Genomic DNA, 20,521 nt, shown 5'->3' on the forward strand with positions numbered 1-20,521 from the left:
GATCAGGGTAATCAGAGCCATAGAATTTCCTCTATACAAGGACAAAGAACAGTAAGATCTCATCTGTTTTGTTTACATTCTTGCTTCCATGTTGATCTTAGAGCATCAGACTTTTATTTAGTGTCTAATCTATGTGTTTTTAGGTATAAGTTTGACATTTAGGAATACACTTGGACACTCCTAAATCTCAATCCAAACAGAACAGCTTCCCTGATGGTGTGTTTTTAATAACTAGACTGTATTGAGAAGTAAACATGTTATAATATGCAGCTGTGAATGTACACAGTTACTGAGTAGTGTCTTTTTTTCCTCTAGGCATTTGGATTTTAGTCATGTGAGGTGTCTCACCCCATGGCAACAACTAAAAAAAGACCTGTATGTGGCTGCTTGCAAGATCCGCTACCTTTGTAGAGCACAGTTACGTCTTCCAAATACTAAGATATTCTTTGTGATAATAATAATAAATTCCATTGTTTCCTAGCTACCGCGTGACAGGCACCATGCCAGGTGCTTAAGTCCATGATCTTTAATCATCCCTACTTTACAGGTAAATGTGGCTGAGAGGTGCAGTAACCTGTGCAAGTTATCCAGCTAATAAATGTCAAAACTCCGTTTGAACCAATTTTGTCCAATGTAAGAGCTTGCAGTCTTTTGTCTACACCATGATAACCGTGCTCTTACGCTTTCTTTAGCTTTTTATTTTGAGATAATTATGAACGCTCAAGAACTTGGAAAACTAGTGCATTACCTAGCTTCTCCAATAACTGTATTGCTTGATCAAAACCAGGAGATTTGTGGCACGATACAGTTCACTAAGACTCTGACTGTACTTGAACTTCACCAGTGTTTCATGCACTCACTTTTTCATAGGTTTCTGCATAAAATTCTGTGACATTTGATCCCATGTATAAAGTCATGGAACCACGTACTAGCAATCAAGATCTGCAACTGATGCTGCCCGTTTATAGTCACACTCTCCTTCCCCGCACCCCTGGCAACCATTTCTTTGTTCTCCATCTCTCTAATTTTGTCACTTCAAAAGTGTCATAAATGGACTCCCTGCAGTACGTGATCTTTTGAAATTGGCCTTATCTACTACTCAGCATGATGCTTTTAAGAACCTTCCGTGTCGGTGTGTGCATCCATAGTTCCCTGTTTTTTTGTAGCTGAGTAGTATTCTACGGCATGGAAGCACCCCATTCTTATACTTTTTGAATTTCTAGAATACCCATGAGCTATATTTATATTCTATAAAGAAATGCTTTGTTTTTGTATTGTACAAAGGAGAAGGATTTCAGGTAAAACTTAAACTTTATTTGTATCCCCTAAAAGGAACATCTTCTAAAGGACAAAACTTCAATGAACAGCTTTAAAATATTTTCTTTATTATCAAAGTAATCACAGCACTCAAGAAAATATTAGACTTAAACAAATTTCTGTAGGCCTCCCTATCTTTGGCCACATGAATATATATCTTACATTACTGTAATCAGTGTAGTTTGTATGCTGCTTTTTTCCACTTAAGCTTGTTTTTCCATGTACTGTAATTCTTTTTGGAGCTGCGTGCTTAGTCCTTCAAGTTGACTAACGGTCATTTTCTCCACCCTGACGACCCCCTCTGGCTCCACAGAGCATCTTCACACATGTAACTGTTCATCCTGTTGTGCAATAGCTGTAAGATAAGCCCTTAAGAATGCAGTTATGGAGGCAAAAGGGTAGGACCATTTGTCTGGCTCTTTTGATGTGTGTTCCCAGACCTTGGCTCAAATCTCAGACCTTCCCCATATTTACCAAGCAAGTTACGGAAGCTTTCAAAAGCCTTGATTGCCGTGTCAGGAAACGGGAATACTACACCAACATCCGGAATGGTTGGGAGGATAAAATCAGAAAGATGAGGCGTGCAGAGCCCCCACGGCAGCGCCTGGCATAGACGACTGACTCCGTGTGTGGCGGCTGCTGACAGCTCGTGATGACTGGTGTGACATCACGCATGCGATCCTGGCTCGCCGGCACTTGTACGGCCCCCTTGCACCCAGCACTGGGATGAGGAATGATGGAGCGGCATCGCTGTGCATCCAGGCCCTTCTCCTGAGGGAGACGCACCCAGGCCTCAGCTAGGCGCTACTTCCAGATGTTTGGTTTCTGGTGTGGGGAATATAGACCTGCGCATTCCTGGCAGACAGGGTAAAACAAGCGGTGCAGCCGCAATCTGAACCAAGCGTTGTAGAACTTCAGAGGAAGGAGTGGTCAGTTCGGTTCTGTCTACTTAGGAAGCGGAGCTTTGTTAGAGGTGACGTTTGTTGGGCCAGGGCTTAAGCCATGGGAAAACGTCTGGTAGTTGGGGAAACCTAGATCAGCCTGGACAAAGGGAACACTATGCACAAAGCACAGAGACCTGACTGTAGATCGTGCTTGAGGAATGGTGAAGGTTTTCATATAGTTTGGAGTGCAGACTGGTGTGGAAGAAAAGCCTGCAGAGACCAGCTGGAAGGGACACCACGGAGCCCTTGAATTGTGTCCCTAGGAGTTTAGTCTTTATTCTGTAGGCACTGCAGAATGGCAAATGTTTGGGGATGCATTTTGGCTGCCTAACTGGCTGTTGTAATGCTTGCTCTTTTATGTGTGATCTGTATCATATTTTCGTTCATAGAAAGTGGCAAAAAGGGCCAAGGTAAAAGTGCCCTAAAGCATATGGTTTTTTAAAAGTGTTTTTATGTTTTAATGATACTGGCAGAAATACTGACTTTTGCATTTTTGTCCATTACAGGATTCTGCTCTAATACTTGATGTTCCTCTGGGTGTGATCTCCAGAATTGAAAAAATGGGAGGCGCGACAAGTAGAGGAGAAAATTCCTATGGTCTAGATATTACTTGTAAAGTAAGAGATTCAGTACTTTCTTCTGTGAAAAAAGACACATTAGTGTTGAATACTGAGTAACAGTTAATGGGGGTTTACCAAAAAAAAAAAAAAAAAAATCAAAGACCCTATTTCATCTAAGTCCCAAGAGTGGTTCTTTCCTTGTGATCAGGCTTCCAAAACCTCCTGGGGAAATAGTTCCTATTAAAGAGACCTGTGAGGACTCAGACCTGTCCTTCTGTCAGCTTGATTGGATAGGAAGAAAACTTTATAGAAAGAATTTTCACACTTTTTAGTTTTGCCTGAGTCTGCTCCTAGTGTCCCTTTATGTGATGTGTTACCAGCTAGACATCTTCACACCGTGAAAGGAAAGAGAAATGTGAGAGATTTTACCCTCTGTGAACAGGATGTGCCTCTAACAACCTTTGTAACTTTTGCTTAGTTTTCAGAGGTAACATTTTGCCTAACATTTTGCTTTGGCATGGTGGGTGACAGAGATTTAATGTTAATAACATTTACTCAGCTGTAATAATAACTGTTTATTGAGCATCTCTGTCGGTACAGACACATGCTAGGTGCTTTGCATTCAGTCCTCAGGGCAACCCTCTGAGATGGACAGTGGCGTCTCCATTTTATCATTACAAAGCCTTAAGCCTAAGAAGAGTTAGGTCACTGAGCTAAGATTACCCAACAAATGGCAAGGTTGGGATCCAAATACAGTGAGATGATCATTTTGCAGACAACAGGCTAAACCTTCTGGCAAGAAAACTTCCTTTCCAGGTATTAAGTGTCAGATGGTTATAATCCAAATAGAATAATAATAGAATAGAGTAATGTCCAATCCCAGAAAGAGTTCGAAGGGGCTTGGAGCTCAACTGTTCCAGTGCTTCTCACAGCTAGATCTGGGAGATGTGACCTTTGCTCAGGCACTGTGATTTCTTTTTTTCTTTTTTTTTTTTTTTTAAAGATTTATTTATTTGAGAGAGTGAGAATGAGAGAGAGTACATGAGAGGGGGGAGGGTCAGAGGGAGAAGCAGGCTCCTCGCTGAGCGGGAGCCCGATGCGGAACTCGATCCCGGGACTCCAGGATCATGACCTGAGCCGAAGGCAGTTGCTTAACCAACTGAGCCACCCAGGCGCCCAGGCACTGTGATTTCTTTCTTTTTCTTTTTTTTTTTTTTTTTTTAAGATTTTATTTATTTATTTGAGAGAGAGAATGAGAGAGAGAGAGCACATGAGAGGGGGGAGGGTCAGAGGGAGAAGCAGACTCCCTGCTGAGCAGGGAGCCCGATGCGGGACTCGATCCTGGGACTCCAGGATCATGGCCTGAGCCGAAGGCAGTCACTTAACCAACTGAGCCACCCAGGCGCCCAGCACTGTGATTTCTTAAAACTAATCTCCTATAATTGTGTTTTGGTTATGAATATGGTATGTTTGCTTTATTGTTTATAAAAGATGAAGACTAACTAGTACACTCTATCACAAACCAAATGATTGTGTGGTCATTAGGCCTGAACTGAAATTCTCCATCACTGCCCACCTTGGCTTCTTTTGGTTTTTGTTTTAATCCAACCTACCTTAAATGCCTTATGTATGATCCCAGCTACTGTCTTCACTTTGGGGCCTAGAAATACAGGGATTTACTTTTAAGGAAGTGTTTTTGCCTTTTGCATGAAAGGATCCATGGGAGTAGAGTGTTATATTACAGTACTCAAGGGAAAATTGGGTTGCTAATATTGATGACTTTGAAAGTGATTTCAGTTCTAATAGAATTTTTTAAAGTCCTGTTTGTTGCCTTGTCAATAGGAAGAATCTGTATTTAAATATCAGTCCTCCCAGAGTTAATAAGATAAAGCGCATTCTTACCCTTTGACTGTTTATTATAAAAACGGGGCTTAGGGACAACTCACCAGGCATCACTCGCAAATGTTACACATATCTAGATTTCTTGGAATTCGCGTTGAGCCCAAAGATGATGGCCTAGAACAGTGTTGTAGCTCAGCCTCTTCATTCTGTTATCTCCCTGAGAACTGCGATGTTATGAGAGTCAAGTCCCATGTTCTCAGGAACAGACCGGAAGGTGATAGAAAGGGAACCTGCTGTGGCGGGGGAGAGGTGGACTCTCCCGTCTTGCAGGTCAGCCCCAGTGTTGCCCTGGGGAGACTGGTCGTTCTAAGCCCTACGGATTTGGGCCTACCAGCACTGTGCACAGGGATTTCTGCTTTCACCCGGGGGTGTAAGTCCCAGCACAGGAGAAGGTGGCTCTGAATATGTGAATTTTTACCCCCAGGCACCACATCAGCCCCTGCTGACAACTTGGAGCCTTAAAAAAAAAAAAAAAGCCAAAGCCAAGCCTTAACCACTGCAAAACCTCCTCTCTCCTTCCATGCCTCACCCCTGTTTACTCGTTTTAAAGACTGTGGTATTTTGAGGTCAGCAGCGATGGGTGTTGTTTCTCTAGAGATGGGCTATAGAAATGATGTCTCCATAAATCAGCCCTTCGGTATTGTTGCACCGGGGATGTGTTTACTCGGACTCATTTATTATAGCGAGGCTTGGTGCATCGCCACGTGACCCACTTATCAGGCCGAGGGGGGCTGTGAGGCTCTTCTGCCACAAGGCTCTTTCTCAGGGGCTCTCCCCTGACGACTCAGCCTCTAAGGAGACCAGGTGGAACTTACCACTTAGGATATGCTCATATTTCTGTTGTAGATTTGGTGAGCTGCCGCCTATGAGTCATTTGCCTTTTCTGTTTCAATTTTCTTGTTGGCAAGATGAGGTAGTAATTTTTTCTGTCCTTTAATTACATCTGAATCAGATGGCAACAAGAAGTAGTTGTTGGAGTCACTGATGGATCAAAATAAATGGTTATCTAGAAATGGTCTAAGTTCTGGCCAAGTGGTTAAGAACAGTGATGTTACGGAGTTATCAGCTGACCCCAGGCTGTTAGGAGGAAAGTTCTGCACAGGTCTTTGAGCCCCACAGATCCTCGGCTATCTGGTGCTATGCTCGTGGCTCGGTTGTAAACCCTTTCGAGGCATGTCATCTCATTGAAATGATTATTCCCTTTTATTTGACTACTGCTTTGCATCATGAGCCAACAACTAATATCCCAGTTTTCTTGGAATATGTTGTGAATTGGGTTTTGGATTTTATTCAGTTCTGTGCTTTTAAAAGTGAAAGCACGGAATCCTAGAGCTGGCAAGGCCCAGTAGATGCCATCTGTATAGAGAGTGAGCAGTCTTGGGTTACTCAGTAGAGGTCTTCGGGTCTAGTTCTTTATACCGCCTCTGCTGCCAGGGGCATTCTGGGATGTCCTGTAAATGGCAAGGCCTTTGCTAGTCCTTCATGCCAGAGACTTAGGAAGCTTTAAGTGTGCTCCTGAGATACTAAATGAAAAAGCACTTTGAAAAAATGTAAAGATCGTGACATCCAAGAGGGCAGGGACCAGCTCAGCTGTCTGCCTCCTAACATTCCCCCCAGGGTCCAGCACGGGGCTCGTTTGTTCTGAATTGAATTGGTGTTTTGAGTGCTCAGCCACTCGGTCACAGCACAATGATTGATTTAGGAGACAAGCGAAACAACTCTAGCTTTGAAAGTAAGACAGAATGTTATATATTTGATAGGTAATACAACTTGATATTTAAGGGAGCTTTTTTGGTTTGGTTTTGGTGTATGAGAAGGTTTTCTTGCTTAGCAAAAAGATATGTATTGAAAGCCCCTTTTAAAATCCAGTTTCGAGCGTTAATGTTTAGTTCCTGAAAGCACAGGGGTACTTAACTGTGGTCTATGTAGAACACTGTGCAAGTCAACTTGATGGGAAGAATATGTTCCATTACTTGTATGAGAGCTTAAAGTGCCAATCATTTCCTGATTTGTTAGAATGAGACTTGAAAGGAGCATGAGGGAGAGGGAGAGAGCTTCCGTATTTTCATGACATGTTTGACAGTTTTGAGCTTACATGTGATAGCAGGTACACATTTGAAAAGTTCTGTGAAGGGGCACCTGGGTGGCTCAGATGGTTAAGCATCTGCCTTCTGCTCAGGTCATGATCTCCAGGTCCTGGGATCGAGCCCCACGTCGGGTCTGCTTCTCCCTCTCCTTCTGCCTCTCCCCTGCTTGTGCTTTCTCTGTCTCTCTCCCTCTCAAATGAATAAATAAAATCTTTTAAAAAAAAACTGAATAAAATACTCTTTTATAGGGAAAATACTGCAGAAACCGGTTGAAGTAAAGAGACACCGTAGATGGTGTGCAAGGCAAGGTTTGATTTTTCTTGTTATAAAATGACTTTAGCTCTGTCTTCTCTTTAGCACTGGTTGCTTTGTCTTTACACTCATGACTACGATGAGAGTCTTTTGAGGTATTCTTAGCTGGATATTTCAAAATGTCACACAAAACAAAGTGGTTTTCTTAGTAATCTAGATTAACTGCCCTTTCAGGTAAGTGAATCTTCCACTCCTTTAGTTGAAGAGATTTTTTTTTGCTAAGGAATGTCACTTTATTTGAAGACTGAACTGTCACATTTCTCTGCTCCCCCCCTCCCCAGGACATGAGAAACCTGAGGTTCGCGCTGAAACAGGAAGGCCACAGCAGAAGGGATATGTTTGAGATCCTCACAAGATACGCCTTTCCCTTGGCCCACAGTCTGGTAAATTCCAGGGTTCTCCCCAGCACCTGGAGGTTCTCGGGTGTCTCCCCTTTCATTTACTCTCTAGTCTGTGCTTCCCGGCGTGCTGTGTGTGCCAGGGTGTTTATTAAAGGTGATTGAAGCGTTGCCAGGAGGAGCAGGCCTCTCCTCTGCTAGTCTATGTGGGATGGCCCGCCCCAGGTGACTGAAGTGTCACCCAGGGTGGTCTGTGCTCTCCCTCCCCCAGTGTGCCCCCGGCCTTGGCTCGTCCTCCTTAAAGGCATGAGGCAGGGAGGCGGTCTGTGGGCACCTTCCTTTTGCCACCAGGCCTTGCTTACATCCTCACTCCCCTCTCCTTCTCCTCTGCTCGGCTCTAAACAGACTTGGAGGCAAGCACCTGCTAAGGGGAAAGCAAGGAAATAATTCTTAAAAAAATATGCATATATATATGCCTTTACTTTGAGTCTAGGATGAGTATGCCGCTGTGTGGACTGAAGGAGATCATTTGTAATGTAGCCCTTCTTCCTGAGGCTGTCTTTTAGGTTTTTTGGCAATAAGAGCCTGGGATTTTTTTTTTTTTTTTTTTTCTGGTGAGACAAGGTTTCTCTCTTCCCAAATTTCATCAGGAGTTGTTCCGGGCAAAGGAAATTCACAGTTGATGGAAGGGACAATTATACAAAGACTAGAGGTCTAGAGAGATTCATAAAGTACTCCTCGTGAGTCATGTGTTGATTACAGATTCAAATGTAATGCTTTTAAAACAAATGTAATGATATAGAGTTGAACACATTTTCAGCCTTTCTCAGTTTTTGATTAAATGTGTGATGTAAAACCTATTTCAGTACTAAACAATTTCTTTAATGATTAGGGCAAAAAGTTTTATAAGAACACATCTTTGGAATATTTATGAAAGTGAGAATGTAAGTCTAATCCACGAAAATTCAGTTAGGGAACATGTTCTATCTTGGGCTTTGCGTATCTGGCCCCAAATTATCAGAAATTTGAAGAACGGCTCACACAGTAGGTTTGAAGGAGCAGAGGGCCCAGTCCATCTCCTGTAAGATCCCCTTTCTCTGCCATCTTTTGTCTCTTTTAGGGTTTACTCCCCTAAAAAGTCAAGTATTAGACCAGCTTTCTCCAAACTACTGACCCGGGGCGCCTGGGTGGCTCAGTTGTTAAGCATCTGCCTTCGGCTCAGTTCGTGATCCCAGGGTCCTGGGATTGAGCCCCGCATCGGGCTCCCTGCTCCGCGGGAAGCCTGCTTCTCTCTCTCTCCCCCTCCCCCTGCTTGTGTTCCCTCTCTCGCTGTGTCTCTCTCTGTCAAATAAATAAATAAAATCTTAATAAAATAAACTACTGGCCCATCTCTCGCCTCCATCCACACTTCTCTTGGGACTTAGATGAAATAGGACTCAGACCTGGCCAAATCTAATGGCTCACTTCAGTCTTCATTCTGTTTGCTCTTCCCCCAGCATTCAGCAAGTCCTGGTTTGTGTGTTATTCTGCCACCTTGACTGTCCTTCCCAGTCTCCACTGCCTCTGTCTTTTCCTTCGTGGACCATCTCTGTGGTGGTCCCCCTTCAGCTGCCTTCTCATGTTACTCACTTTGCCTTGATGGTTTCGTTTCATCCCATCACATAAGCTGTCATTGCCATATGGGTGATTTCGAAATCTAGCCCCGACACTGGCCTCCAGTGAATGTAACCAGCCTAACTCTCAAACATCTTCCTCTGGAAGTCCTTGAGCATCACAAGCTTGTTGTCTCCCCCAACCTCTTCACAGCTCACCAGACCTGCTCTTCAGCCTACATGCACCTCAATGAGGAGGATCCCCAGTTGCTCAGGTTTGAGAACTTCAAGTCAAGTGTCTTATTCTCTCCGTGCCTTGCCTCCCATAGCTACATCTGTTCCAAATCCTATAGGTTCTACTTATTAGTGACTCTCACATATTTCTTCCCATTTCTACTTGGGCTTCCTATTTTAACCCATGCTTCCCAACTGGCTTCTCTTCTTTCAGTTTCTCTCCTTCCAATTTATTCTACAGAGTGCTGCCAGTCTTTTTTTAATTGAACTACAATCATGTCACTATGTCCCACTCTCCACAAAAACAAAAACAAACTCAGTGACTTCCCATGGCTTATACCCTACATTCCAAGCACACAGGACTTCCCTGTGCTCCTCCAATACACATAGAACTTTCTCAGAGCAGAGTCTTTGGTTTTTCTATCCCCTTTACTTGCAGGCCCCTTGTCTCTTTAAAGCCCATCCTCCACCACCTTGCTCAGCCATAAGTCCTTCTATATACCATCTGTGTATACCCCCCCGCCCCCCCCGCCCCCCGTAGGGGTTGTCTTGCCTCTCACTTGTTAGACTTTGCAGGTCCCTCTATTAGAGCACTTACCTCAGCCTGCCTTACGTAATAATTATGTAGGAATTGCCTGCCTCCTGCTATATTATGGGCTTATGAATGCGGGGAGCCGCCATTATTTCTCTCTCTCACTTCACCATAATGACTTCTGCTTGGGAGTTGTATAATGATGGCTTTTTTTATTGAACTCAGGTTTAGTAGAAAGTGAAGGAAAAATCCATTTTATGGAAACATATGGGACAAATTTCTGGATGTTGTGGATCTAGCATCAGAGCCTGGGATTCCGGGTTGCTGTCATTGGAGTAGTCCACAGAGGGGTTGATTTCTCGTCTGTGGTACTTGGCCTTAATTTTTGTACTGGCACTAGAAATCCCTACTTCTTCTTTGGGAAGTGACAAACTTGAGAAAAAATGTCAGCCGGATTACTTATACAAAGTTTTGGAAAATTACATTCCCTAAGTTTTAACCACTCAAAGTCATCTTTAAAAAAAAAAAAAAAAGTTAAACCAATCACTGAAACAATACAAGATGCAGATAAGAACAGATCAGCTATTGCCATGGCTTTTGGAACATCTGTTCTTGCTATTCAAGTCAACATGTACAACTGTCTTGTAAATAAGTTTATTTCGGCGTACTGTGTTGGGTGGTGTCCGGGAACAGGGAGGGCAGATGAGGAGGAGTATGGGCTGAAGGAATGATACCTAGCCCCATTCGGGGATGTGACAGAAGTGATAGGACACATGTGTCTGGCTCCGATATGGAACAGTTACTTTCATGCTGTAAGAGAAATGCAGAGGAAGTCTACTGGGGATTCACAGGAAGAAGAGAACACGTCCAACCTACATGGGAAAGCCTGCATGAAATTTGATAGTCATTTGGGTTGAGCCTTGAAGGATGGTTATCATTTCCGTTGGAGGAAGTGGAGTTTCAGGCAGAGGCAAGATCCTGACCCTCGACACAGCAGAGGGAAAGCTGGAAGCAGTGTGAAGTGTTTATGAGGGTAGCCAGGCGCTGTTTGGTCGGAGCGTGGGCAAGAGGAGCTCTGGGCTCACGTGATGGACGGCATTGCCAGGGAAGGAGCTAATACCTGGGAAGTGGTGGAGACCTACGGAAGGTTTTGAAATAAGTGAAAGAACTGAATACAAGGTCATGAAGACTAGACAGGAGCAGAGAGCTCACGGAACCTGGGAGGGGGTGTCAGAGGCCAGGTGAGAGGTCCACAGTGCCTGACTGAGGACCCGGCGGTGCAGGTGGCCAGGGCGGGGTGGAGGACGACAAGCTTGGGCAGCAGTTTGGTGAGAGAGGACAGCGAGGAAGGCTGAATCATCCTTCCCTCTGGGGTTTGCGGCTTGAGTGATGAGGAGGGTGGGGTGCCGTTGACAGAGCAGGGAGGTCAGAAAAGGATTTTGTTTGAGGAGACAGGTAGAAGACAGGGCAAGGAGGGAGGAGTGGGGAGTTCTGTTTTGTTCATATGGCCGTTAGCATTATTGTGGCTTTTTGACAGAATCGACGGCAGCGATTTCAGGTCTGCTCCTCAGAAAAGGGTCTAGAGATGTAGATTTGAAATCGTGGTTCTTAATCTGTTTGCAGCTATGGATTCCTTTGATAATATGATACAAATTATAGTTTCTCATCCCCTGAAGAATGCACTTATGTACAAAACTTTACATAAAATGTTAGGGTTTCAGCCCCTCTGAAGCCCATCGATCCCAGGTTAGTTAAGTTAGTTACTTAAGTAACCCTGATGTATAATAGAGAAGTCCAAACAAAACCTGTGTTTCACTTGAAGCTGAGAAAGGTGAATGAATGTATTTATGGGAGGGGAGAGGAAGCAAGAGAGAGAAGGGATCTTTCTGAAGCAGGATCCTGGGGAAGGCAGAGGGGGATGGGGCGAAAGCCCGTTTGTAGGGCAGTTTTGGAAAGGCGAAGGAACAATTATTCCTCTGAGACAGGAGGGAAAGAAAAGTTTTCAAACTGCCACATTGGGGAATGCGAGAGTGTGCCAGGAAGGGATTTCCTGGAAGCCTAATCTAAGCCTGATTGCATTGAACAATACAAAGGGCCCTACTTGAAAAATATCACTTTGTTAATATTATTGAAACTGTTAAACCAGCTGCAGATTATCTCAGTGTTTTGGGTTTTTTTTATTGTAAGCATTTGAGGTCAGAGGTAAGCATGCTGTTGTATCCATGAAATGGTGTCTGAAGGCCAAGAGAGCTGGGTTCCAAATCCAGCCATAGGGGGAACGGTGTACAAGTGGGCTTTTTGCTCTCAGACCACCCCTTTGGCTCTCTCTGGCCTCCTTCCCCATTAGCATTTTCACCACTCAGCATGTTCAAGTTGGGACTTAAACTTTGAATTGAACTTGAGCAGTTTAGCCACACAGAGTCGACCCCAGCCTATTAATTTGATTGTTCCCATATTATGTCGGCTCAGTCAGACTTGGACATTGTTCCCATAACGTTTTCTACTTCAGCCAAAGTATTTATTTTCTTGCTTTATTTTTGTTTTGCCTTACAAACACTAGAACTTGTACCAATTTCGCAAACTACCTTGTAACTCAACGCTACTTCTAGGTAAATGATACATTTTTATAAGAAACGTGATAATGCTGGGGCGCCTGGGTGACTCATCAGTGGGTTAAGCATCTGACTCTTGGTTTTGGCTCACGTCCTGATGTCAGGGTCCTGGGATCAAGCCCCGCATTGGGCTCTGCACTCAGCAAGGAGTCTACTTGAGATTCTCTTTCCCTTTCCCTCTGCCCCCACTCCCGCCTCAAAAAAAAAAATAAATCTTGAAAAAAAGAAATGTGACAATGCTTCTGACGTAATTATTTAAAGGCAAGAATAAAAATTGTGTAAATCTGAATAGAGCCTGATAGTGCTATTGAAGAGAGTAATTAATTGTTGGGGTGGTTCGTTCAATGCCAGAGTTCTTCTTTCATTGATTTCCTTTATTGTTTGCTCATTTTTCACCCAAGTGGGATAACCAGAGAGAATATAAATTTTAGATGAGTGTTTAACTGTTAATCCCAATGTATTATTGAGTCATGGAATCCATTTACTAGGTTGCAGCCAGCATTTTTAAATGGACTAGAAGAGAAAATAGTAAGAGCATAATACGTAATACGTACCATGGGTACATATGGTTTTGTTAAACATTTGCTTCAGGGGTGTGTGTGTGTGTGTGTGTGTGTACAGAGAGGTGGTCATGGTGCAAAGTGTATGGTTTTCTGTTAATCATGATCTAGAAAGCTTGAAAAACAATCTTTTATTTATTTATTTTTTTTAAAAGATTTTATTTACTTATTTATTTATTTGAGAGAGAGAGAGAGAGAGAGAGAAACAGCATGAGAGGGAAGAGGGTCAGAGGGAGAAGCAGGCTCCCCACTGAGCCGGGAGCCCGATGCGGGACTCGATCCCAGGACTCCGGGACCATGACCTGAGCCGAAGGCAGTCGCTTAACTGACTGAGCCACCCAGGCGCCCGAAAAACAATCTTTTAGATAAAGGTAGAATATATAGAATAAAATGGGTTTCGAGTTAATTTAGGCATAAGTAAAGTCACTTACATCTGTCTTTACAGCTATAGGCATGCATGGACTTTCCTGAATTTTGTTTAAGAGAAGGGCTTGAGTTTTGACAAAAGTCATGGAGTGGAGCCTCACATAAGGAGGTGGAGAGCTGGAAGGAGTGGAGCCTGGGACGCGGTTGCCAGGCTCGTGGCAGCCACGGGTGAGGGAGAGTCAGAGAGAGGACTTGTTTACTCAGCCTTGCTGGTGTGTGCTCAGTCGCTTACCTGCTTGGCAGCTTTGGAAGCCACATAATATTTACGTGCTCCAGCGTTCTCATCTGTAATGGGGATAATAACCCTCTCTGCCCCAGAGAGTTTTTGTGAGGATTAAACGTAAACTGTTTACAAGTGCCTGGCACGCAGTAAGTGCCCTTTGAATGTCAGCTGTGCAGTCGCACGCCATTTTCCCAGCAGGTGCAAAGAAGCAGGTTTCCCAGGATGATTGCCCTAACACACTTTTTTTCCCCCAGAATATTAATAAAGTGATTGTGATAATATGTGAGACACTTTAAGTCCCTTAAAAGAAAGGTGTTATGTGGATAAGGTTACTATCCTTATTAACAAACCATTGGTTGTACTTGGATAAAGGATTAGTTGAAAGTCTTAAATTTCAGTGTGTTAAATCCAGAAAGCATCTTAACTAGAAATGTGAAATAGGGGCAGCAGTGATCGTCTTCGGAAAAGGTTTCCCACTGTTTTTTCTGTCCATCTTTTGACCCCATGCAGGCCTCCCGCTTCCAATGTAGCGCGGCTCATTCGGGCGTGTGTACCTCTGTGCTCTGTGCTTTCCTACGCCGTTCTGGATTAAGCTCTTGGGCATCACAGTGTTTTCTGCCTCTTGGTACTCTGAACTCATTAACACTCGTGTAGTTGCAAAGGTTTTTGGTGTTTTGTTTGCTTTGGTAAACTTGACCTTCATGTGGGTGGTAGGACTAGGCACAGGAGAGAAGACTCTGCCTATGCTTTTGAGAGAGAGAAACAGCTGGGTTTCAGGGCCTTTTCTGGGGAGGCCAGCAGCCTTCCACGGACTGATGGTGTGGTACTTCCTACCATGGGCAGCACGGGGGGAGCAAGGTGTTAGAAATGGCCGCACCTTTCAGGAGAGGGTCCAGCTGCATTTGTAGGTGTTTGTTACTTCTGCCTTTGCTTCTCAGAGTCTTTGCCACTTGTCCATACGGCTTGAACACTGTGTCATTTCTACCTTGTGTCCACTCTGGCTCAAGTCCAGTTGTACTTGCTTGTAAAAATGATTGCACAAAAATTACCAAAGCGGGTGATGGGGGTGCACATCTTTTTCAATCGCTCAAATGAGAGTTGTAAATGATCCTGTGAATAGGCAATTGACAACAAGGGCACTTTCCCTGGGCCTTCATTTTTCAGTCCAGAATTGGGGACATTTTTATAAATTGCTTTGAGATTTTAAAAATCTCAGACTAAAATTTAGTGGACTCCTACTTCCTAGGCTGACCACAGGATAGATAAAAGCAAACAGCTCAAATTCAGAAGGCAGTTGAAATGAGAAGCAGTACTGTGTGTACACACACACACACACACACACACACACACACACATCTGCTTTTCAGCCTAGATGTGTCTTTGGGACGAAGCAGGTCTCAGTTCTCCATTTTCTCCTTGGCTAGGACTCTTTCTTGGACAAGCAGTAAATGTGGCCAACTGAGGGTCTCATCACACTTCCTGCCACCTCCAGGACTTGGCCCTTGGTCTCTTTCAGTCTCTCTCTTCTCCCTGCTCCCCATCTCCTGGAACCATGCTCCCAGCAGGACTGGCCCCACATGGCCATCCGTGTTCAGAAGCCCAGTGTTCACTGCCTGCCTGCACGTGCTTGGCGGCCGCTCCCTTCAGAGCTCATCCCACTTATCGCCCTCCCACACCAGGGGAGCTATGCTTTTGAATGTGACTCAAGACCCTGCAAGTGCTCAAGCCACCTCTCCTTTCACAGGTTTTTTAAACTACTGAGTAGCCACGAGAGCATGTTTGTAAAACACGTGTGAAGTATGAGGAAGTCTGATACCTGCAGCGTCCCTCTGGCTCCCAGGATGTCGTGTCTTTGACTTCATCCACCACGGGGCTCTTCAGCTGGGCCTGCTCTGCTGAGTTCTTACTTGCTGGCTCAAGGTGCCTGGTTTCCCAGGATGTTTTGTGATTCTTGCTTCTGAACTCCTCTTCCTCGGACCTTTACGGGAATACTCAGAGGCCAGGATTGAAGGCAGTTTGATGTTTCCTTCTGCCAGGCATCTTAGGGCACTCCTGGTGTGGGTCAATTACAAATTAGATTCCCTGCTTGATGTTTTCCGGACCATCCCAAGTTTTATGAGCTTGGGCTACACGTTGCTTCAGAGCTGCCTTGTGGCTACGAATTCCTGGTGGGAGACAGCAGTGGAGACTTTTTTCTCCCTCGATCAACACCAATAACCTGGACAGGTAACTTCCTTCGAGTCTCAGGGGGTTACTTCCTGTTTGTCCTTACCCTGAGGTTGTAGCACTTGGGAGGCCAACCTCTATTGAAGGCGGTTTCCAGTCTGATGCCCGTCTTGGCATCTTGGGTGAGCCTGGGCCTTTATGTCCTCTATCTCCTAAACTCCCAATAGGCCATGAGAATCCATTCTGTGAGCGCCCGGAGGTAAAAGCAGCACTTTCCTCTTGCTCTCTACATTCCTGTTTGTGGTTAGTGTTTAGCTTCTGAGTATTTGTTCCTCCCTAGCTAGCTCAGTAGAGCATTTTAAAAAAGGTTTCTGTTTTATCCAGCATTTCTAGATGTTTTCCGCAGAAGGCTCAGTTAGAGCATCTATATACCAGATGCCTCTCCCTGTAGAAAAGTCCACTCTTCCCCCCTCCTTCTTGCTCTGTACCATCCCCTCAACAGTATCTCTCCCTCTCCTGTCTTCCGGCATTGCCCATCTGACCTGACTTCCAGATTCAACGCTTCATGTTTCCCTTTAGCTGCTCCATAACTTCAACTGACCCCTGAACGTTCCTTTAAAATAATCTCTCCTCTTTCCCTTGAACCTGCTCTATGTTCCCAGTTTCTCGTGGTATCTTCTCTTCCTCCAAAATCAAGGCCACCATTGGAAGATTTCCCTTTTCCTGAATGTTTACTGAATCCAGGGTTTTCTTCTTTTCTCAAGTGGTGGAATCGTACTTGGACTGGTTTTCCTGCTTCCTTTCTGTCTCCTACCCAGTCTACCCCTGCACATCCTCTCCCTGGGACTCGGCTCTCATTCCCCCCGCCCTCCAAACGTCAGCAGTTCCTCCCTCTCTGTCAGCGCAGATACAGACTTCAGTCTCCCCCACTGTGTGGCCTCACCTCTCAACTGTCCCCACTTTTTTCGACCCCCTCCTGCACTTTGGCCATGTTTGCAGATGGCCTCGTATTCGCTGAGTTTGGCTACCAATTGTGCCTTTTTGTCATCATTGTTATTATCATGTCCAAGGTCATCTTATCCTTCCAGGCTCATCTCTCTAGAAATAACCTAGGCATTCTCTGGAGTCCCAGGTGCTCTGTGCTCTCCTCTTTACATAATTGGTAGTTGTGCCCTCCTTGTCACCGTCCTTTGGAGAATTTCTGACCCCTTAAAAACAGTGCCTGTGTCTTACTCATCTTTTTCTCTACTTAATACCTTGTTCATGGTAGGCCCTCGGTAAATGTTTGTTGAATTAATATACTAAGGTCAGTAGAGTGAATGAATTAAGAACCGGCAGCAACCAAGTCATCAGTAAGAATATTCTGTTTAGAAAGGGCATTTATTCAACAAGCACTACTTTAAAAGTTTGACAATAGCTAATATATGTCCATAATTGAAAATTCGGGAAGTATAGAAGGTACTGTTAAGGACTCAATGTTTGTATCCTCCCAGAATCCTGTGCTGAAGCCCGAACCCCCCAGTGTGATGATATTTGGAGGTGGGGCTTTTGAGAGGTGATTAGGTTTAGATGAGGTTATGAAGGTGGAGCCCCAGGATGGGATTACTGACCTTATAGGTAAAGGAAGGGACCAGAGCTTGTGCTTTCCACCACGTGAAGTACAGCAAGAAGGCTGCCCTCTGTAAACCAGGAAGTGGGTCTCACCAGAACCCGGCCATGCTGGCTTCTTGACCTTAGACTTTGCAGCCTCCAGAACTGTGAGAAGTAAATGTTCATTGTTTTAAGCCACCCAGTCTATGGTAACTTGTTATACCGGCTGGAACTAAGACAGGTATGTCGTAAAAATATCCCGCTCCAAGCATCCTTCACCCATCCTATTCCCCTCCTCACAGACAACCAGTGTTTTCAGTCTGTTACTGTCCACCCAGTGATAGTTTAAGCCTATTCATGCAACTTGTTAAGCATCTTTTCCCCCTTTGACCCTAGAGGGAGTAAGCTGTATGTGCTCTTCCATACCTTGCTTTTACATTTACCAAAGATACCGCCAGATGAGTGGGCTTCTTTACCCTATTTATGACCATACAGTACTCTGTTGACCGTACCATACTTTCTTCAATCCTCTCTTGATGGGTACTGAGATCATTTTCTATCGTTTGCTGTTACATAAACTGCAGTGGGTAACCTTGCACATACATCATTTTGTAGGTGCTCGTGTATGTTGTAGGATAAGTTCTTAGAAGTAGAATTACTGCTATTACCAAATATCCCTAAAAGAAGATGTACTGGCTTTCACTCCCACATGCAATGGGTCAGAGTGCTTGTCTCCAGCTCTATTCATTTCCTATAGCTGCTCTAACACATGACCACAAACTTGGCGGCTTATAAAAACACGAGTCTGTCATCTTACAGTTCTGGAGGTCAGAAGTCCAAAATGGGTCTTGATGGACTAAAGTCAGGGGGTGTGTGGTGCTGTGTGTCTTCTGGGGAATCTAGGGGAGAGTCCATTCCTTGCATTTTCCAGCTTCTAGAGGCACCCACGTTCCTTGGCTCACAGCCTCTTCCTCCATCTGCAGAGCCAAAGCAGTGGTCGAGTCCTTCGAATTACTCTGACTTTATTCCATCGTCACTCTCTTTTTCTGATTCCGACTATTCGGCCTCCTTCCACATCTCAGGACCCTTACGATGACATTGGCACTTCTGGGAAGTCCAGGGTACTCTTCCTGTCTTAAAGTCAGGTGATTAGAAATCTTAATTCCAGGGCACCTGGGTGGCTCAGTCGGTTAAGCGACTGCCTTCGGCTCAGGTCATGATCCTGGAGTCTCAGGATCAAGTCCCGCATCAGGCTCCCTGCTCAGCAGCGAGTCTGCTTCTTCCTCTGACACTCCCCCCGCTCATGTTCTCTGTCTCATTCTTTCTCTCTCAAATAAATAAAATCTTTAAAAAAAAAAATCTTAATTCCATTGGCAACCTAATTCCTCTTTGCCACATATAGTAATGACACGGGTAACAGGGAGTAGGACATGGACAACTTTGGGGGACCGTTTTGCCAACTGCACCAATCCAGGATGCTTTCTGATTTTTTGATCTTCACTAATCTAATAGGTGAAAATGTGGATTCATAGTTTTATTTTGTATTTATCCTATTTGACTGAAATTAAATATCTTTTGGTTTGAGCTATTTGTATTTCTATTGATTCTCTGTGGCTTCTGCCTATATTTCCTTTGGGATTTTGGTCTTTTTTTTTGGTCAATTGTAGGAGTTCTTTATGTAATAGTTACACTCATAATATGAGTTGCAAATATTTTCCCCATATGTCTTTTGACTATGGTGGCTTTTGCTATGGGAATTTTTTTTAAATCTTTGTATTTATCAATTTTTTGTGATGGGGGTCCCTAAGACCACCCCGACGTCAATGATTCATTAGGAGAATTCAAAAGGTGTAACATATAGTCGTCCTCACAAGTATGATTTATTATAGCAAAAAGGTATGGAGGAAGAGCTGCAAAAGGAAAAGGTACATGGGGTAAAGTCTGGGTGGGGGGAACCAGGCACAAATTTCCAGAGTTTTCTCCCAGTGGAGTCACACAGGAGACACTTAATTCCTACAGCAACAAGTTGAGACAACACATGGGAAATGCCACCAACCAGGGAAGCTCAGCACCCAGAGTTTTTATTGGAGGCTGGTCATCAGGCACCCTCTGCCTAGCATGTACCCAAATCACTGCCTCTCAGAAGGAAAGCAGGGATTAGGGTTAAACATAAACCACGTTTATACGGTTGAGGCACCATAAACCCCTCTTATCAGTTAGGGAGCAATGGGAACTTTCCCGAGAACCCAGGTTCTCAGAGTCCAGCTGAGGGTCAACCTCACAAGCAGACCTGTCTCAGGAGAGCAGCCAGGCCTGCTAGGTTAAACTCTTGTCTGCAGTTTTCTTTTATAGCTTTTGGGTTTTACATTCCCTGTTAAGGATGTCTTCCCTACTCAGAGTTATAGAAGAATTATCCCTAGAATATTCCTTTAAAACTTCAGTTTCTTTTTTAAAATGTAAATATTTCATCAATTTGGAGTTTATTCGGGGTCACTGTGTAAGATATGGATCCAAACCTTTCTTCCACTGTTGCGGCAATACCATTTGTTGACTATTCCATTCGTTTGAAATACCACCTTTATCACACACTTATTTCTTCTTTGTGTTTTGATTTCTGAATATTTCTTTTCTTGCATCAATCACCCTTCAAATACTGGCGACATTCTTTTAACCATTGAGGCTTTATAAAATGGAAGGCCTCCTAGGGCAGGCCTGTCCTCATTCCTCCTCTTTTTCATCCCTTTCCTCCCTGTTTTTGCTCTCCAGGCATTTACACAATGCCTGCCTGCCTATGGCTAGGTGTGGGGAGCTGGGGCTCATGCCCACTTGTCCAGGAGGACAGACAAATGCATACAATACAGATGCATGTGCACAGGCTATCAGGGGAGCGGGAAGTAAGGGGCTTGGTGTCGAGGACAGCTTCCTAGAGGAGGTGAATCCTGGAAGATGAGTAGGAGCATTAGCCAGGCAGAAATGGCCCTGGCCAAGTGCAAGAACAGTATGTGCAAATGTGAAGAGGCTGGACACAGACTGGACCACATGTGAGTTGGTGTACATGTGGGGGTAGTGGTGAGAGATGGTGCTGGAGGGGGAGGCTGGGCCCCAAAGCTTGTGGAGCCTACCATG

General features: G+C 44.4%; 1 protein-coding gene across 8 annotated transcripts in view; it reads left to right on the plus strand.

Annotated features, from left to right (window-relative positions):
- Positions 1–20,521, plus strand: part of MTM1 (myotubularin 1) — a 94,782-nt gene that overhangs the window by 37,000 nt on the left and 37,261 nt on the right. For 7 of the 8 annotated variants that reach the window (XM_045883646.3, XM_064574674.1, XM_064574676.1 and 4 more), the window contains 2 exons: positions 2,768–2,878; positions 7,404–7,505. In XM_045883646.3, coding sequence (XP_045739602.1) covers positions 2,768–2,878; positions 7,404–7,505 — 213 coding nt within the window. The remainder of the gene's footprint in view (positions 1–2,767; positions 2,879–7,403; positions 7,506–20,521) is intronic. The other variant, XM_064574675.1, reaches the window with a different exon arrangement.

The sequence above is a fragment of the Mirounga angustirostris genome, unplaced genomic scaffold (assembly GCF_029215605.1).
Source record: "Mirounga angustirostris isolate CCGP_5_RB_7025 unplaced genomic scaffold, mMirAng1.0.hap1 SCAF_11, whole genome shotgun sequence".
NCBI classification, from domain to species: domain Eukaryota; kingdom Metazoa; phylum Chordata; class Mammalia; order Carnivora; family Phocidae; genus Mirounga; species Mirounga angustirostris.